This window comes from Anthonomus grandis, chromosome 10 (assembly GCF_022605725.1).
Source record: "Anthonomus grandis grandis chromosome 10, icAntGran1.3, whole genome shotgun sequence".
In the NCBI taxonomy this organism is placed as follows: domain Eukaryota; kingdom Metazoa; phylum Arthropoda; class Insecta; order Coleoptera; family Curculionidae; genus Anthonomus; species Anthonomus grandis.
The window spans coordinates 8,571,773-8,587,278 of record NC_065555.1 but is presented as its reverse complement, the minus strand read 5'-3'; the positions used below and the strand labels follow the sequence as shown (position 1 = coordinate 8,587,278).

Below are 15,506 nucleotides of genomic sequence, written 5' to 3'. Positions count from 1 at the left end.
TGGACGACAGAAGCTTCTAATGTATAGATTTTCTTAATTTTTTTATGGAAGTTGAAGAATATTTATATTAACATTATAACATAACAGCAAATATTATTAACCTGTCTTCATAAGGACTAACCTTATACGTATCTTATAAAACCTCATTAGGTCTGCAAAAATCTTTTTACTATTCTTGTAGTTAAGGGATTATTAAATTTAATAAAGGTCATAGAAGTTTACCAACCACGATGTAGTTCCCAATTTAATTAATCATAGCTCATACTTTCTAGTTTTTATAGAAAAAATAGAATAAACTTAAATTGGAAATCGAAAACGCGAAAGATTACCTCAAAGTCCTTGAAAATAAGCAAACTAAACAGTATCAGGACAAGCAGTTTTAGCAACTTCTGTTAATTGTTTGATTAAACTAAAAAAAACAAGAAATCCCGGAATATTAACATTCTTTAAAATTATATTGACTTATTTAAGTTTGCCATATTTCACATGCTCTTTAAATCTATTCATTTTTTTGTTTAGAAGTATATAGGGGCTGTACTTCTTATCACAATCGTTACAATTAATCTCATAGATCCCGGACGTTTCATTCATCTTTAGGCCGTTCTAAAATATTTCTTTTGCCGAATTTTGAGGGACCACACTCAGATCAATGTCTTTGAAAACCCTATCAATGGCCTTTTGTCTCGATAGGATCATATATTATTGCAACCAAAATTTGCATTGTAGTAGTTTTTAAGATAAAATTTAAACTTAGGTCTTGAAATCAGATTATCAATAATCTTATCGTCATGACCCTATGAAATTGTTTTTTTTTCTTTATAGAATATTTTAAATTGGTGTAAGGTTCACAAAGGAAGTGTACTTACTTAGGGAAGCTTACCAAGTATAATCTCGGTTTTTTCGCGATTTTGTTTTTTTCTTTCGTTTTCTGATAACCCTGCCCTAAAGCTTCTCGGCAAAGCTTTTCCTTCTATTTTTTTGCACAACTTTTGTTTTTCCTCTCATATTCGATACCTATTACTACTTTGACGAAACTTTTTGGTTTTGGCATTTTAAATTTTCAGTGCCATCAGGTAAACAAATATTAATATATTTGATCTCCACCGCAATAGGTTTTTTTTGGGAAATGTAAATAAAAAGTTAATAATAAGTAGAACTTAAAAAAATTTATTAATACATTAAACTTCGTCTTGTATAACCGTTGTTTTCTCTGACACATATAAACCATCCAAGAATTTACGGATGTCCTTGTCTTTGACGGTGGTGGATTGTTGGATAAGCGCGGCTGACCTGGAAACATCTTCCAGAGAGTTTCCTTCAATTATAAGCTCATCTTTTTGAGCTGTGGAATTCTTCACGGTCACACCTGGAGCCATCTTTACTCTAAAATTAAATAATTTTCCTGTAATGTTGTTGCATTAAAAAACATTTCAACTTTTATTAATGTTCTATATTAATAACTTGAAAAAACAAAAAAGGCAGACAATCAAAATGATTTCCAAAAGATTTAGTATTGTTCCTTTCATTTCAAATCACCCTTAATAACTTCTTAAAAAAAGAAAAAAAATTAAGATATACAGGGGGACATTTAATTTTATATTTGACAAAGTCAATCACCAGCAAACCTCACTTTGATATATCAAGTGGGAACCACCATAATGTGAGTATATGTCATTGTAAGCAGCATTAAAATGTCTATTCAACAGTGTCAAAAAAAATTAAATAGGTTATAATAGTGACCAAAAATGTCTGGAAATAATGGGTATTTTATCAGTCATACTTTTTTTTTTAAGTTATTAAAAGCTGTTCAATTTGAAATGAATGCACTGTATAACGAACTGATCATTATATATATAAGTCTGTTTTCTTATTTGCAAAATACAGAAAATTCCAAGAGAATTGGTTTAATGTGGTGCATTTCAATTCAAATTACTTGTAAAGGTATTAGTTTTTATCAGTGGATATGGATGGATAATATGGATATTATTTTTGCTTTATATTAATGACCTGGCAAGCCTCCTGGTCAATGGTAAGTGCACTGTGTTTGCTGATATACCATCCTATCGCAAAATTAAGGACTGCACCAATGATCTTAATTACCTAAAGGGTTGGTGTTACTCAAATCTATTGACATTGAATCCTGATAAAACTAAAATTATCCCTTTTAATAAGACATTTACATAATACAGACATGACCACTACATGATTGTATGCCTAGTGAGCATTTTGTTGCTGTATACTATATTCTACTGTTGATTTGAACTCTTACTCTAAAGGCTTTTTTTACATCTTTGTACTGTTTTTAGTTTTGGCTTTGTTTATGACAATGTTATTTATTGTTATGTAACAATAATCCATATTTTGACTTGACTATGTTTTAGGAACTTAAGAGCCATTTATACATTTGAGCTCTCAGAAACATCTACTGTGAGATGAAAGTTCAAAATAAATTAGCACACTAAAATTCAGTCAAATAAATCAAATGAAGAAATATGAATGAGGATATTTCTAACAATGTTTTTTTGTTTCTTTTTTATTCTGCATCACAAGAAACTAGCACCTGTCTCACCAAGGAGAAAATCTTTTCTCAACCAGAATGTGACTAAACTTACAAATTTTATAATATCTATATCTAATAGAACACATAGTCCTAGTTATAGTTGTTTGTATTTAAAACAGATCAGCTATAGTACGTTGTCTCAGTTTGTTGAAACACACCATAGTTGTAAAACACAAACCAAATAAGAAAGCTTTAAATAAAAGGGAAAGCGAGTTAAACACAGTTTCAAAATAAAATATGCTACCCTGTGGTCATATTTAATTTTCCTTTAGTTTCATAGTGAATGAGATAAATGTTGTCTGCAGTCAATAGTATTAATGTAAATGATAATGTTTGAGATCTTGATTTTGACCAGCTTGCACATCACATATGACACAACACAGAACAAACAATAAATTAAACAAAAAAAGTAAAATCAAAGGAACTTTTTTAAATCAGGATAATTACCCATTAAAAACAATAATTTTGGTTCTCAGATGCTTTATATTAATATTAATATTACTCTTTTTGAAACTGATTCAAACCTACTTACAAGATAGAAGTCAATATGTTTACTGGGAGGGAGTAGCTAGTGAATTGTTTTTGAATAAATATGGAGTGCCTCAAGGCTCTGTATTGGGACCCTTATTATATCTTTTATACGTATTAAGTCTAAAATTTGCCAGGTTACGTGCTCGATATTTTACTTTTGCAGATGATATGGCCCTTGTATATGAAGGTGAAAATGAAGAGGAGTTAGCGCAATTTATCAATGCTGATCTGAGCTTGTACTTTAAATGGCTAGTTTACAACAGGTTAAAAATAAATGCGACAAAACCAAATATATGCTGTTTAAACAAAAAAACAAACAAATAAATAATATTCAACTAAACATAAATGGAATTAGCCTAGAGAAAGTTGCCTCCATTAAATATCTTGGTTTAAATATTGATCAAGCATTGACTTGGCAAACTCACATAAACAAAATTACATCCAAAATAAATTCTATGATACCCTGTATATATAAAAGCCGAAGCTACCTAACAAATAATACAAAAATGAATATCTATAATGCTTTCTTTTTGTCCCACTTTAGATATTTGATGCCTAAATGGGGAACATGTTCTAAAACAAAATTTGACAATATCCAAATTTTACAAAATAAGGTCCTTAAAATATTGTTTCAATATAATATACTTACAAATACAGATTTTCTATATAGGGAGCTTAAAGTTTTTAAATTGAATCAGTTAATGGAGTTCGAAAAATGTAAACTCATATATAAAATTATAAACAAAAAAATTAAATGCAATATAAATTTTACATTCTCAAACGACGTTCATAGACGCAATACCAGAGGTCAATTAAATTTATATATTAGTTACAATAGAACAATGATTGGAATGAATAGCCCAATGTATTCTGCATCTAAAGCATTTAATAGGCTACCTAATGATTTAAGAAATATTCAAATATTTAAAACATTTGTTACAAAACTCAACGAATATTTTTCTATTTAATCAGTCAAGTTGTAAAATTAGTATAAATTAGTTATGTAATGAGATACCTTATTTATAATTTACTTTACATTATAATTAATTAATATAACCTACCTATGATTATTGTGTACACTAGTTTCATATGTGAATTTTTGTATTAATCTCGAGGCCAGAGCTACAAGCACTGTTTAGAGACTTATTATAAATAGAATAATATGTATATTATTGAGTAATATAAAATTGTTTTCAAAAAAAAAAAATATTAACATAAAATGCAACAGAACATACTACAAAACTCTTACCTTCTGATGTATTTTTCACCCAAGAAATTCCTGATTTCAATTACAGAGTTATTTTCTGTAGTAACACAGTTGATGGGAAAGTGAGCATATACTGCCCTCATTTTGTACTGGTAACCCTTTGTAACTCCTTTCAGCATATTTTCTACATGGGAGCATACAGTCCTAACGGCAGCCAATTCTTTTTTAGTGCCGAACCATTTTTCTACCTTCAGTAAACGAGGGTTGATCATACGGATATCCAATGCCAAATGCTTGAAAGACCTCTTGAGAGTACCCCTGGGGCCTTTCACTGTTATGAGTCGGCTTTTAGTGCTAACAGTGATCCCTTCCGGGATTTTCACCGTTTGGTTCGTCACAATTTGTTTCATTATCCTGAAATCAGCAACTATTAGTAACTATTAATACAATTTAGTTAGGGACTGTTTCTAGGCTTTTTTGACAGTGACTTAACCTAAAATGTCCCTAACACTTTTATATTTCTTTGCTTTGGAGATCACTCCGGAAAAAAAATATGAACGGAAACAAGATTAATAGTTTATGTTCTGTAAAGTTTAAAATAAAATTCCGGGCGATGGCTCTTTTCTTAAAAGATAAATGAAGATTTTCACTTCGTGAAAAAGTAAACACCAACCTTTCGCGTAAAGGATAGCAAAGAAAAGAACAGTTGACAACATGTCAACAACTTCAACGTCAACTGTCAATACACGGCATGTCTGTCATTTCTTAATTAAGGTGCGTCACCACCGACAGTAATTAAATCGCTTGGTTTTGTAGATATGCGCCATTTTAACGAATCAAATGTCGCAGGCGACCCAATTACAGAAAATGGACGAAAACTCAATAGGACTGAAAAATAAATCTTATATAATTTAAAAGGATTCTGATGGAAAATGTTCTTGAACGGAGATAAAAATCTTCCCTTAAATATAAGAAAAAATATGTGGTTCCTACATGATGGGCCTCCACCACATTTCAGACGTGAAGTTCATGAACCTCTAAATAATGAGTTTTCGAATAGATGGTTAGCGCGCAATATAGACCCATTTCTTGGCGTCCTCGCTCCCCAGATTTAAAGCCTTGCAATTTTTTTTTGTGGGACTATTTGAAAGAGTTTGTGAGTTATGATGGAGTCGTAAACACTCTGGAAGAATTTTAAGAGCGCATTGACAATTATTGTGATTTATTTCGTGGACATTAAGATTTTATATTCGAACCTTGTAAAGAGTCGTGGATTCGCCAAGCAAGATTGTATATATTGTGTGCATATGAATGATTTGCCATCTTCTTAGTTATTTTATTTATGCTGAATAGCCGTGCACCACTTATAATAGACTTCCTTAGTTATATCTTATAGTTGACTATCAGTAAATAAAATAAAATACGTATTCAGCGTAAGAAAGAATGACGGTTATATAGGCTTTCGGCCACAGGCCATCATTAGCCTTGTGGTTTGGCCTTATTATAACTTTGTCAAATCCGAAAACAAAGAAAAGTGGTAGATTACCATTACATAAATGGCTTTTATTTGAAATGTTGTGAACAAACCAAGATGAACTTTGCCTTCTAAGTTTTAAAATGCATCTAGTAAAACTTTTAATGTATATTTTGTGTAGATGAAGGACTCTTGCTTCTAGAAATAATTGTTAACTTGAGAAATGTGTGTTTTTAAATAACTCTTATTTAAAGGTAAACGTTTCTCTTTTATAAAACTCTTTTTTGGGTAAATTCGAGAGATTGGATAATATGTATCTAGTCGCAGCGCCCTAGTCACTCAAGCCATATATTGAAATAGATTCAACCAGTGATCTATATACTCTGATAATACAATCTTTGGTTAAAGTCTGCCGTAAAATAAAATTTTAAAACGTGTATAACAATTTCCCAAGTTTACCGCATATATAATTTTGTGACAATTCCACTTAAGATTTTCATGAAACCAAACAATTAAATATTTGGCACCTTTTACTGACTCTTTAATGAGATCGTTGCACGTTTGTTGGTTAGCACAATTTGAATTATGTGTATTATTGATGATTGTGATAGATTTCTGAGTATCCAGTATACCATCTTTAATAAGAGAATAGGAAATAAAATTGATTTTTCATTAGTAAAAAGTAAGGTATAATGAAACCTTAACGAAGCTTCAGCTTTCTGATACATTTCATGCCATGTTTTTTCTCGACTGAAAATCCTGTACATTGTTTAAAAGAATCTATATACAAGTATGTTGGTGTATTGTTTTGAACATTAACTAACGTTTTACATATTCAGAATAAAAAAGCATATTTGACTTTTAAAAACATTTTATGTTCATTTGGTTTGATTAGGTTGCAGCAATCGCGTATGATCGACACGTTCATAAGTCCGTGGCGATCGCCGCTAGTAACCGTCGCAATCGCAAATCGCTGCATAAAAAGACCTTAAAAGCAACCTGTTTCTGTCAGGACTGAACTGACAGATGTCACAAGTTTGGTTTCGTGTTTGTTTATTTATTAATTTCTGACGTTCCGAAAGTTTATTTGTCGGTTTTCAAATAAAATTATATTTTTTGTCATTAATTTTGCTATAATTGTTTATATATTGTAGATTTGTTTAATTTATCTCAATGGCCACAAGTAAACATGTCCCAGAAGATTTAAGAGACAAACAGATTCAAGAGAACATTGCCAGTTGGCAATCCACAGATGATCCTTTGGCTCCTTTAGATGCGGAACAAACTGAACTCATTTATGAGTTGGGGGATCTTGTAAAAAGTTTATATGACAAAGAGGAAGTTCCTGAAAATGATGACACCCTACCCACAGAAAAGAAACCACCACCTATTATTAACAATAATAAGGATTTTATACAGTGGATGATAAGTGTGGAAAAAGAAATTCAGCATGAAGATTTAAAAGATTTTCAAGAGTATTATGATGGGCTATCTCGCCATTTAGAAAAATGCGAGTTATTGTTTGGACATTCAGAATATACTGTTAATTCAATATCAAAATTAAAAGAAACTTATGAAAATGTTATTGACAAAACAAATTACCTGCATAATCTCAGTGAGCAGCTGATGGTTCAGCAGAATATTCTAAAAGAAAAAAAAACTGATATTAATAGTAAGCTAAAATATTTTTTGTATCTTCCAAGTTGTCAAGAATTAGTTGAACATCTTGGACATCATAAAGTTAATAGTAAAGAATTTATTGAAGTATTAAATAATATTGATGAAGCTATAGATTACCTTGGAAAAAATTTAAATTTCAAGGAGTCTAAACTTTATAAAATGAAGTATGAGAGCCTAATGGTTAAAGCTTTAAGTTATGTGTATGACTATGTCAATTATATACTTTCTGATACTATTAAGCAAGTGACAAATACAGATATAAAACCTACACAAACAATCCAGGCAGGTGATTCAATCTTTTCCTTGTATTATGGAAAATTTCAAAGTGTATCTGTAAAAGTAAAACTAATATTAGACTTTATAGAAACATCAATAGATTCTAAAGATGATATAAATAATTATTACAAAAATACTTTGTATGATTGCCAGAAAAGTTACTTCACACAAAGGCTTCCTATATTAGAAGCTGCTGTATCAAAGTCATTGCATGAGCTGAAAGAAAAGCAACCGAATGATTACAGTGTGCTTTTTAGGTCATGCTGTTTATTTACTATAAAAGTGTGCATGGATGAGGCTAGATGTTACAATTATTTTTTTAAAAGTTCATCAGATCAATTGAATGATTATTTAGGCTGTCTTTGTCAGTATTTATATGACACTCTCCGACCTTGCCTTATAGTAATTAACCACATTGAAATTCTTTCTGAACTATGCAGCATTTTAAAAAATGAAATGCTGAATGACAGAGTCACAGCGGACAATAGTCAAGAAGGCAACAACTTATCCAAATATGTGGAAGTAATCAGACAGCTACTAGAAGATGTTGAAGAGAGATTAGTTTTCCGAACAAATGTTTACTTTAAACATGACTTAAATGATTATCGTCCATCTCCTGGAGATTTGGCATATCCTGAAAAACTTCAGCAAATGGAGAATATTATTCTTGACTTAAAAAGACCTGATTCAAGAGGTTCTGTTGTATCTCTAGAGTCCCAAGAAGTAGCTCAAATCAACACTTCATCAACTCACTTGAGGTCTTATACAGGTACCTATTATATGTTATTAATTTATTAATTTTTTATGCTTTTTTATTTTTAAGTAACATTGTAATTTTTAAGTTACCATATTTTAGAAAGATTTCTAGTTCATAATCTGTTCTGTTGATTTGTATTTCTAACACACACACAAGGCTTATATGCATATAAAGTTTTAAAAAGTTAAAGTATTTAGCACCAGGTATATGTGTTTTGCTTTAGCTAGAGCATCATCAGGTCTTAAAAAGCCATTTCACAACATTCACACTATGTAAATGAACAATTTGTTTATTATGTAAATGATTTGTTTTCATCAATTTTATTGCATATTGAAATTCAAAATAAGCTTTATTGTTAAAAGATAATTACATCTTGTGGACAAAGCCTATTAATAATTACAAACCCAAAATATACAGTCATAAAGATTCACTATGAATCTATACATTATATTAAAAAAAAAAATAATAAAACATACAAATTTCTTAAATGAGTCTGAGAAATACTCTTTCACACTATAATATGCTCTAGTTTGCAACATTATCTCCACCTTCTTTCTAAATAATTTAGAAGATGCAATATCCTAAAGTGATGATAGTGCCTCTTATAATAATGATAAGATGCAGTCTTCATTAACTAATAGAGAGTTACTATCACACCATGTTTTAACAATGGCGAAATCATGACTAATTATTCTGCCAAGAAAATGGGAATCAGTCCATTTGTTGCCTAACTAACTAGAAACACTTGGATAAAAATAAAAAAGTTTAATAAAGAATATTTTTACTATTTTAAAATTAAATACAGATAACTGTCTTTTTAAATTTATCACAGGCTTTACATATTTTGTTTAATGTAGTTTTTCAGAGAAAAATGTGTGTAATGCAACACATGGATTAAAAGTATGAATAAAGCTGATCATACATCAATTTGAATGAAATAAGTACATTATTAGAGTGAAACTGAAAACTAATAGAGTTCAGATAACATCTAGTCGAATCTTATCTGTGAATGTGTAGGGCTGTTTTCAAAAACAAGCTACAAAATATAAAAGTTACTTGCTTAGAATCAATTACAATACACTTATTATTTTGTTATTCGATTTTTTAGGTTTCTAATTAGTTGGCCACCAAATGGGTAAACTGTAAATTGTTTGGTAATTCTAAAGGTACCCTATATTAAAGATTCGCGTTCAGTTTACCGGCCAGGGCTAGCTTCATTTTCACTATACAAATACTGGTAAAAGGCAACCTGCGAATTTTCGGTTTTAGAAAAGATAATCGCGTCTAATAATTTATTGATCATTATATATCATCCTAATTTATTAAGCCAATATGAAATTCAATGAATTTAAGGTATATGTAGACCAGTTGCGACACATCAATGTTACTAAATATTCTTTCCTCTGGTATAATGACTACACATTGCTATATTGGTAATATGCAGCTTAACTAAATTAAGCAAAAACTAAAAGCATTCATGGTTCGTACTCAAATAGTTTCTTAAGTTACTTTACAAACGTTTTTCTTTTCATTAAAGAATAATACCAAAAGTGTCACTGCATTGAACTATTTTTGCAGCATAGTCGATTTTTTTACTAAATGTGTATATGGAACTCAATAGAATCATTCCAAACGTGTATTAACCAAGGTTGAGGTGATAGTCGACCTTCTAGGAGGGACAGTTCCTGGAAACTGAAACTGAAGCTTAACCGGCAGTTCTGGTTAGCTATAATGGGAACCTTTACAAACTAACGTTATCCGAAAAAAAAACTGAACATTAATTAAAGATTATTAACTATTGTATAATTGAAATATGGTTCACCCAATTCAAACTTCTATTTCTTTATACAGTAAATGTCAAATTTATTAATAGAGATTTTTAAGAATTCTCTCATCGTATTTAATCTAATAATGACACTATAAAGTATAAATAGATTCTTTGTTGTGTTTTAGGAAATTCCCCAGCAGACCTACACGGAATGTGGTATCCAACAGTCAAGAGAACTTTAGTTTGCTTGTCAAGATTATATTATTGTTTGGATAGAGATACATTTCAAAGTTTAGCACAAGAAGCATTGATAGTGTGTGTTAGAACAGTGCAGCATGCTTCTGACATGATTTCTAATAAAAAGACTCCAGTTGATGGCAAATTGTTTGAAATCAAACATTTACTTATTATTAGGGAGCAAATAGCTCCATTTCAAGTAGATTTTACTACTAAAGAACTGAGCTTGGATTTCAGTAATGTACAAAAAGCGGCGTTGGGTCTCTTGCATAAGAGAAAGCAAATATTTTCATTTAGCAGCAACAATGCCTTACTGGAATTCCTTTTAGAAGGAACTCCAAAAGTAAAAGAGTATTTGGTTGATTCCCGAAAAGAAATTGACAAGCAATTAAAGCATTCTTGTGAATCGTTTATTGCCTGTGTCACAAAATTGTTAATAGGAAATGTTCTTGATTGGATTGAAAAGGCAGAGAAGATACTAAAGATTATAAAGGTCGAAAACACTACTGCCAATGATTTGACTGTTAAATCGCAGAGTTTTGGGAAACCCGAGTATGTCGCAGGTAAATAAGAAAATCAAAAATGATTTTAAAATTGATTGCTTTGCCACACAAACGTGAAACCCAGTAAGCCAACAATTTTTTAGTATAAATTTATTTGATTTAGAGGATATTACTGGTATATTGTCTTATATAGTGTTGATCTGCACATACCAGTTTAGCTGACTAGTCTTAAATTCAGATTTTTTTATTCGGCATTTTGGTATTATATTCAAACATCTTAATTGTTGACAGCTGCTATTTGTTATATTAGATTATTATTTACACTTTCTTTATTATCACATAAGTAAAAAAGATCAATTGATATATTCTGTACCAAGAGATATAATGCGTTTTTCGTATGTATATTCGTAGAATATTAAAAACTTATGGTATCTTTAAGTTAGATTTATTATTAGCTGTATCATTTTAGTACCACTTTAATTTTTTCTGGACGGATGTTTCCGTCACTGAGGTTATACATTATTATTACTATTAATGGTTATTATTTTTAGGTATAATAAAGGACACACAAAAAAGCATAAAAACGCATATTCCAGAGGTTCAGAGATCTATGCAGCTGTATTTGGCTAATCGTGAAACTGAGTTTATTTTATTTAGACCAATAAAAAACAATATTATAAATGCATTTATGCAAATTGACCAGATTTTGATAAAAGGTGGATATTCAACTGAGGACCAATTACTAATCGCTTGTCCTTCGCCAGAACAAGTCAATATTTTGATTTGTTCAGTTTCTCTTACCATTGAACATGAGCCTTTAAATAATTAGCAAATTGCATCAAATCATTAATTAACCGTCAATGTTTCTACTGATATTCTGAAAAAGGATAATTAGCGATCGAAAATAATATTGCTATATTATTTATTTCTATCTTATGTCTTATGCCTTCAAAGGTAATATGTATCTTATTTCAATTGAACTGAACTACTTTTAAATTAGGTTGAATATTGTATGTTAAATTAAGTAAAAATTATTTTTCCCTTCGTTGTTACATTTTCATTATTGTTATTTATTTTTAATTGTTTGAAAATAAGGTAAAAATGCGGCCACTTATTTTTACAAGCATCTTGTTACATCATGCTAGTAAAACTAGGATGGCACATCTTCAACAAGAAATATTTAATACATTTTAAATAAAGTTATTTGTACAAATAGGGTTTTTAATTAGGTATTTGAAACTCTTCTAAAATTGACATGTACAGAGGCAGGGACACTAAATAAAACTTGTGATATTAGATTTTTTTACCTTTTAATTATCCTGGTCCTAAGTAAACCGTTTCTAATGCGAATATGATTATTTAAATGTTATTTTTTATTTGCATTTTTATCATCGCAAGCCTCTACTTATAACAATCTATAAAAGGTTTCAAATATACAGGGTGTTTCAGAACTATGGGATCAAACTTCTAGGGTTTGTTCAGTGCAACAGTAGAATCCATTTAAGTATAGGAACCCATGTCGCGTTTAAATTTAGAAAAAATATTAATTACCTAAATAGGATCTGATGCATTTATTTTTACCTTTTATAAATGATACCATCACAACAATTGTTTAAAATGTCTTCCTCCAACCTCAATTAATACACCGATTTAAACGCCGCAGATGATTTCGGCGGACTAAAACTATAAATAATTAAAAATTATTTATAGTTTTAGAACTAAAAATTTGATCCTCGTTTTGAATGATTTCAAATGCTGCTGTTATTCGTCCAATTAAGTCTAGCTATGATTCTACTGGAGTTTCGTAGACTAAAGACTTACAAGAAAAAAGCGAGCGACGTTAAATCGGGTGACCTAGGAGGGCAAGAAACTGCTCCACCTCTGGCAATCCAACGGTGCCCAAACCGCTGAGCCAAATACTCGCGTACTTGTACAGCAAAGTGAGCCGGCGCTCCATCAAGCTGAAACCACATTTGCTGTCTAACGTTTAGTGAAACATTTTCAAGGAGTTCTGGGAGAACTTCCTCCAAGAAACGCAGATAAATAGGACCTGTTAACCGTTCCGGTAGAAGGTATGGCCCAATTAAATAATCATCAACAATGCCTGCCCATACGTTGACAGACCAACGATTCTGATGTTTTCTTGGCAAAATTGCACAAGGATTTTCTTCGTCCCAAACATGGCTATTCCTACTATTAAAAATACCGTCTCTTGTGAAAGAGGCTTCATCGGTCCACAAAACATATCGTAAAAAATTTGTTTGTGCAATGATGTGATGCAGAGGCCATCGACAAAATTGAACTCTAGGATGATAATCGGCTGCAGTCATACCTTGAACTTTCTGGAAGTGGTAAGGATGGAGTTGTTGCTCGTGTAGTACCCGCCAGACAAAAGCGTTATTCGTATTCATATTCTTAGCGACGTCACGTATGCTATTTGATGGTTCATCGGCAACTCGCTGAAGCACCTCTTCTTCAAATTCTACCATTCTTACGGTTCGAGCAACACCAGTATCATGCATCTTGATCTTAAACATGCCTGTCTCAGCGAGCCGCCGATGAACCGCAATAAACTTTTTGTATCCAGGATGCTGTCGTTCGGGATAACATTCATGATACAACCGCAATGCTGCTCGTGCATTGCAGTTTGTTGCTCCGTATGCCAAATGCATATCCGCCAATTCTTGATTGGTAAAGTTTTCCATTAGCAATAATAAATGTTTAAAAATTGTAAGCTATAAAATTTTTAAACATGACATTGAGAATTGACATTGATAAGCGTTTGTTTTAAACAATTGTTGTTATGGTATCATGTACAAAAGGTAAAAATAAATGCAGCAGATCCTATTTAGGTAATTAATATTTTTTCTAAATTTAAACGCGTCTTAGGGCCGTAGTGGCGTAGTGACGCATTTCCGAACATGAGTTCCTATACTCAAATGGATTCTTCTGTTGCACTGAACAGCCCCCAGAAGTTTGATCCCATAGTTCTGAAACACCCTGTATATAATATACGTATAAAGGCGATGTTTATAGGGTGATTTCTTAGCAAAGATTAAAATGGGTTTTCTTATAAATACTTAATCGAAACAACTTTTATTTCACATCTTATTTTCTCAATTGATTTGATAAATGGGTAATTTTTTGGACTCTGCTTCAATATTTACTAAGATTTGGTAATAAATGACTAGTAGATTTGTCAGAGTGATTAGATTCCAACTGACATAAGAAAAAAAAACATCGTTGGCGTCAGTTCTTATGATATAAGTAGGTACTTCTAAATGAGAATCTCCTTCCCAACATTACTACTAAACTTCTTGGAATATTTGGAACCAACAAATTTCGAAGATCATCTTAAGCATACTATCTGTGGTGTTACCGATTAAGGTCTCGTATTTATTCTTAAAGTGATAAATATGACAACTTCAGAAAAAGCCAGTTTAAAGTATTGTTAATGCAAATCAGAAAGAATCTTGAAGCGCAAAAGTTGACCATCAGTTTTTATCTTAGAGACCTCATCTCTTATCTTAAACCAAGATTTAAGGTCCTACTCTCTAAAATGCGACCGTCAAACGCTCACTTTGTCTTTGCCTCTACTATGAACTACTTGACTGGAAAAACTACCAACTTATGAGGGTGAAAAATGTTCAATTATTTGCGAATAGTCGATTCCTTCTCAAATCACTTGGACTCAAGTCAAGAATTTCCGTGGGTTACCTACTTACTTTTTAAGAACCTTTTTAGAGTCCTTAATTACAATATTAGGACGTCTCACATGTTTTCTTTTCGAGTAATTCTAATATTGCTTTAATTCTTATTTACATTATTTTATTGCATTCTCTAACAATTAATTATGCCTTATTTCAATTGACTGTAATTATTTTATTTAATTGTATTGGGTCTGCACCAAGAAAAAAAAACGTAAGTTGTATTTTATAGGTAGAGAAAACCCACCATAATATTATTTAAGGTGTTTGTAAAATCTTAAGATATTCCAGAGATATCCTACAACAAAGTTTCCAGATTTTTTGAAAAATTGCGTTCAGGCAATTCCTATTTAAATTTTTCTTCCAGGAAATAAAAATAGACTTCTAAACGACTAAAGTAGCCATTGTTTTGTGTCAATCGTTGGTGGTCTACTTATGAATGCTTGAAAACGAAAATACGTATATCCCTCTCCGTCCTGTGTTTCGAATTTGATTTTTTGAAAAATTTGATAATAATAATAACCAATAATTCTTAATAATAACCAATGGGAACCAAGTGACAAGGAATCAAAGTCATCCAAATAATTTGTTTCTTGGTCACTTTTTTTTTACTAAAGTTACTTGAGTGGGATAAATTTGTTCTAAAGTAATTATTTTTGGTTGTCATTTTTTGTCCAAAAATTTGAACTACTTTCTTATGTAATGGCGCTCTCTAATTTTGTCCCCAAGTAAATTTTGGTGATGAGGTCACTTTTCTGGTGCAATTGGATTTGACGTTAAGGATAAAGTAATGACGTTAAATGGAC

The 15,506-nt window shown here is 31.0% G+C and overlaps 2 protein-coding genes across 2 annotated transcripts; one reads left to right on the top strand and one right to left on the bottom strand.

The window, feature by feature from the left end:
- Positions 1–1,151: 1,151 nt before the first annotated feature.
- LOC126741251 (60S ribosomal protein L9) lies at positions 1,152–5,029 on the bottom strand. The gene is made up of 3 exons (XM_050447631.1): positions 4,972–5,029; positions 4,341–4,712; positions 1,152–1,383 (listed from the first exon to the last, which is right to left on the bottom strand). Exons 2-3 carry the CDS (start codon positions 4,706–4,708, stop codon positions 1,179–1,181), a joined length of 573 nt encoding a protein of 190 aa, XP_050303588.1. The 5' UTR covers positions 4,709–4,712; positions 4,972–5,029; the 3' UTR covers positions 1,152–1,178.
- A 1,796-nt stretch (positions 5,030–6,825) lies between these two features.
- Positions 6,826–12,291, top strand: LOC126741250 (conserved oligomeric Golgi complex subunit 3). Its single transcript, XM_050447630.1, has 3 exons — positions 6,826–8,497; positions 10,439–11,053; positions 11,545–12,291. Exons 1-3 carry the CDS (start codon positions 6,946–6,948, stop codon positions 11,820–11,822), a joined length of 2,445 nt encoding a protein of 814 aa, XP_050303587.1. The 5' UTR covers positions 6,826–6,945; the 3' UTR covers positions 11,823–12,291.
- Positions 12,292–15,506: the final 3,215 nt, after the last annotated feature.

Bases quoted from the DNA above. Each gene is read 5' to 3' on its own strand.
- LOC126741251 (XM_050447631.1), bottom strand. From the start codon at position 4,708: ATGAAACAAATTGTGACGAACCAAACGGTGAAAATCCCGGAAGGGATC. The intron at 1,384-4,340 runs GTAAGAGTTTTG...ATTTAATTTTAG, and splicing joins GGTGAAAAATACATCAGAAG to AGTAAAGATGGCTCCAGGTG.
- LOC126741250 (XM_050447630.1), top strand. From the start codon at position 6,946: ATGGCCACAAGTAAACATGTCCCAGAAGATTTAAGAGACAAACAGATT. The intron at 8,498-10,438 runs GTACCTATTATA...GTTGTGTTTTAG, and splicing joins TCACTTGAGGTCTTATACAG to GAAATTCCCCAGCAGACCTA. The intron at 11,054-11,544 runs GTAAATAAGAAA...TATTATTTTTAG, and splicing joins GAAACCCGAGTATGTCGCAG to GTATAATAAAGGACACACAA.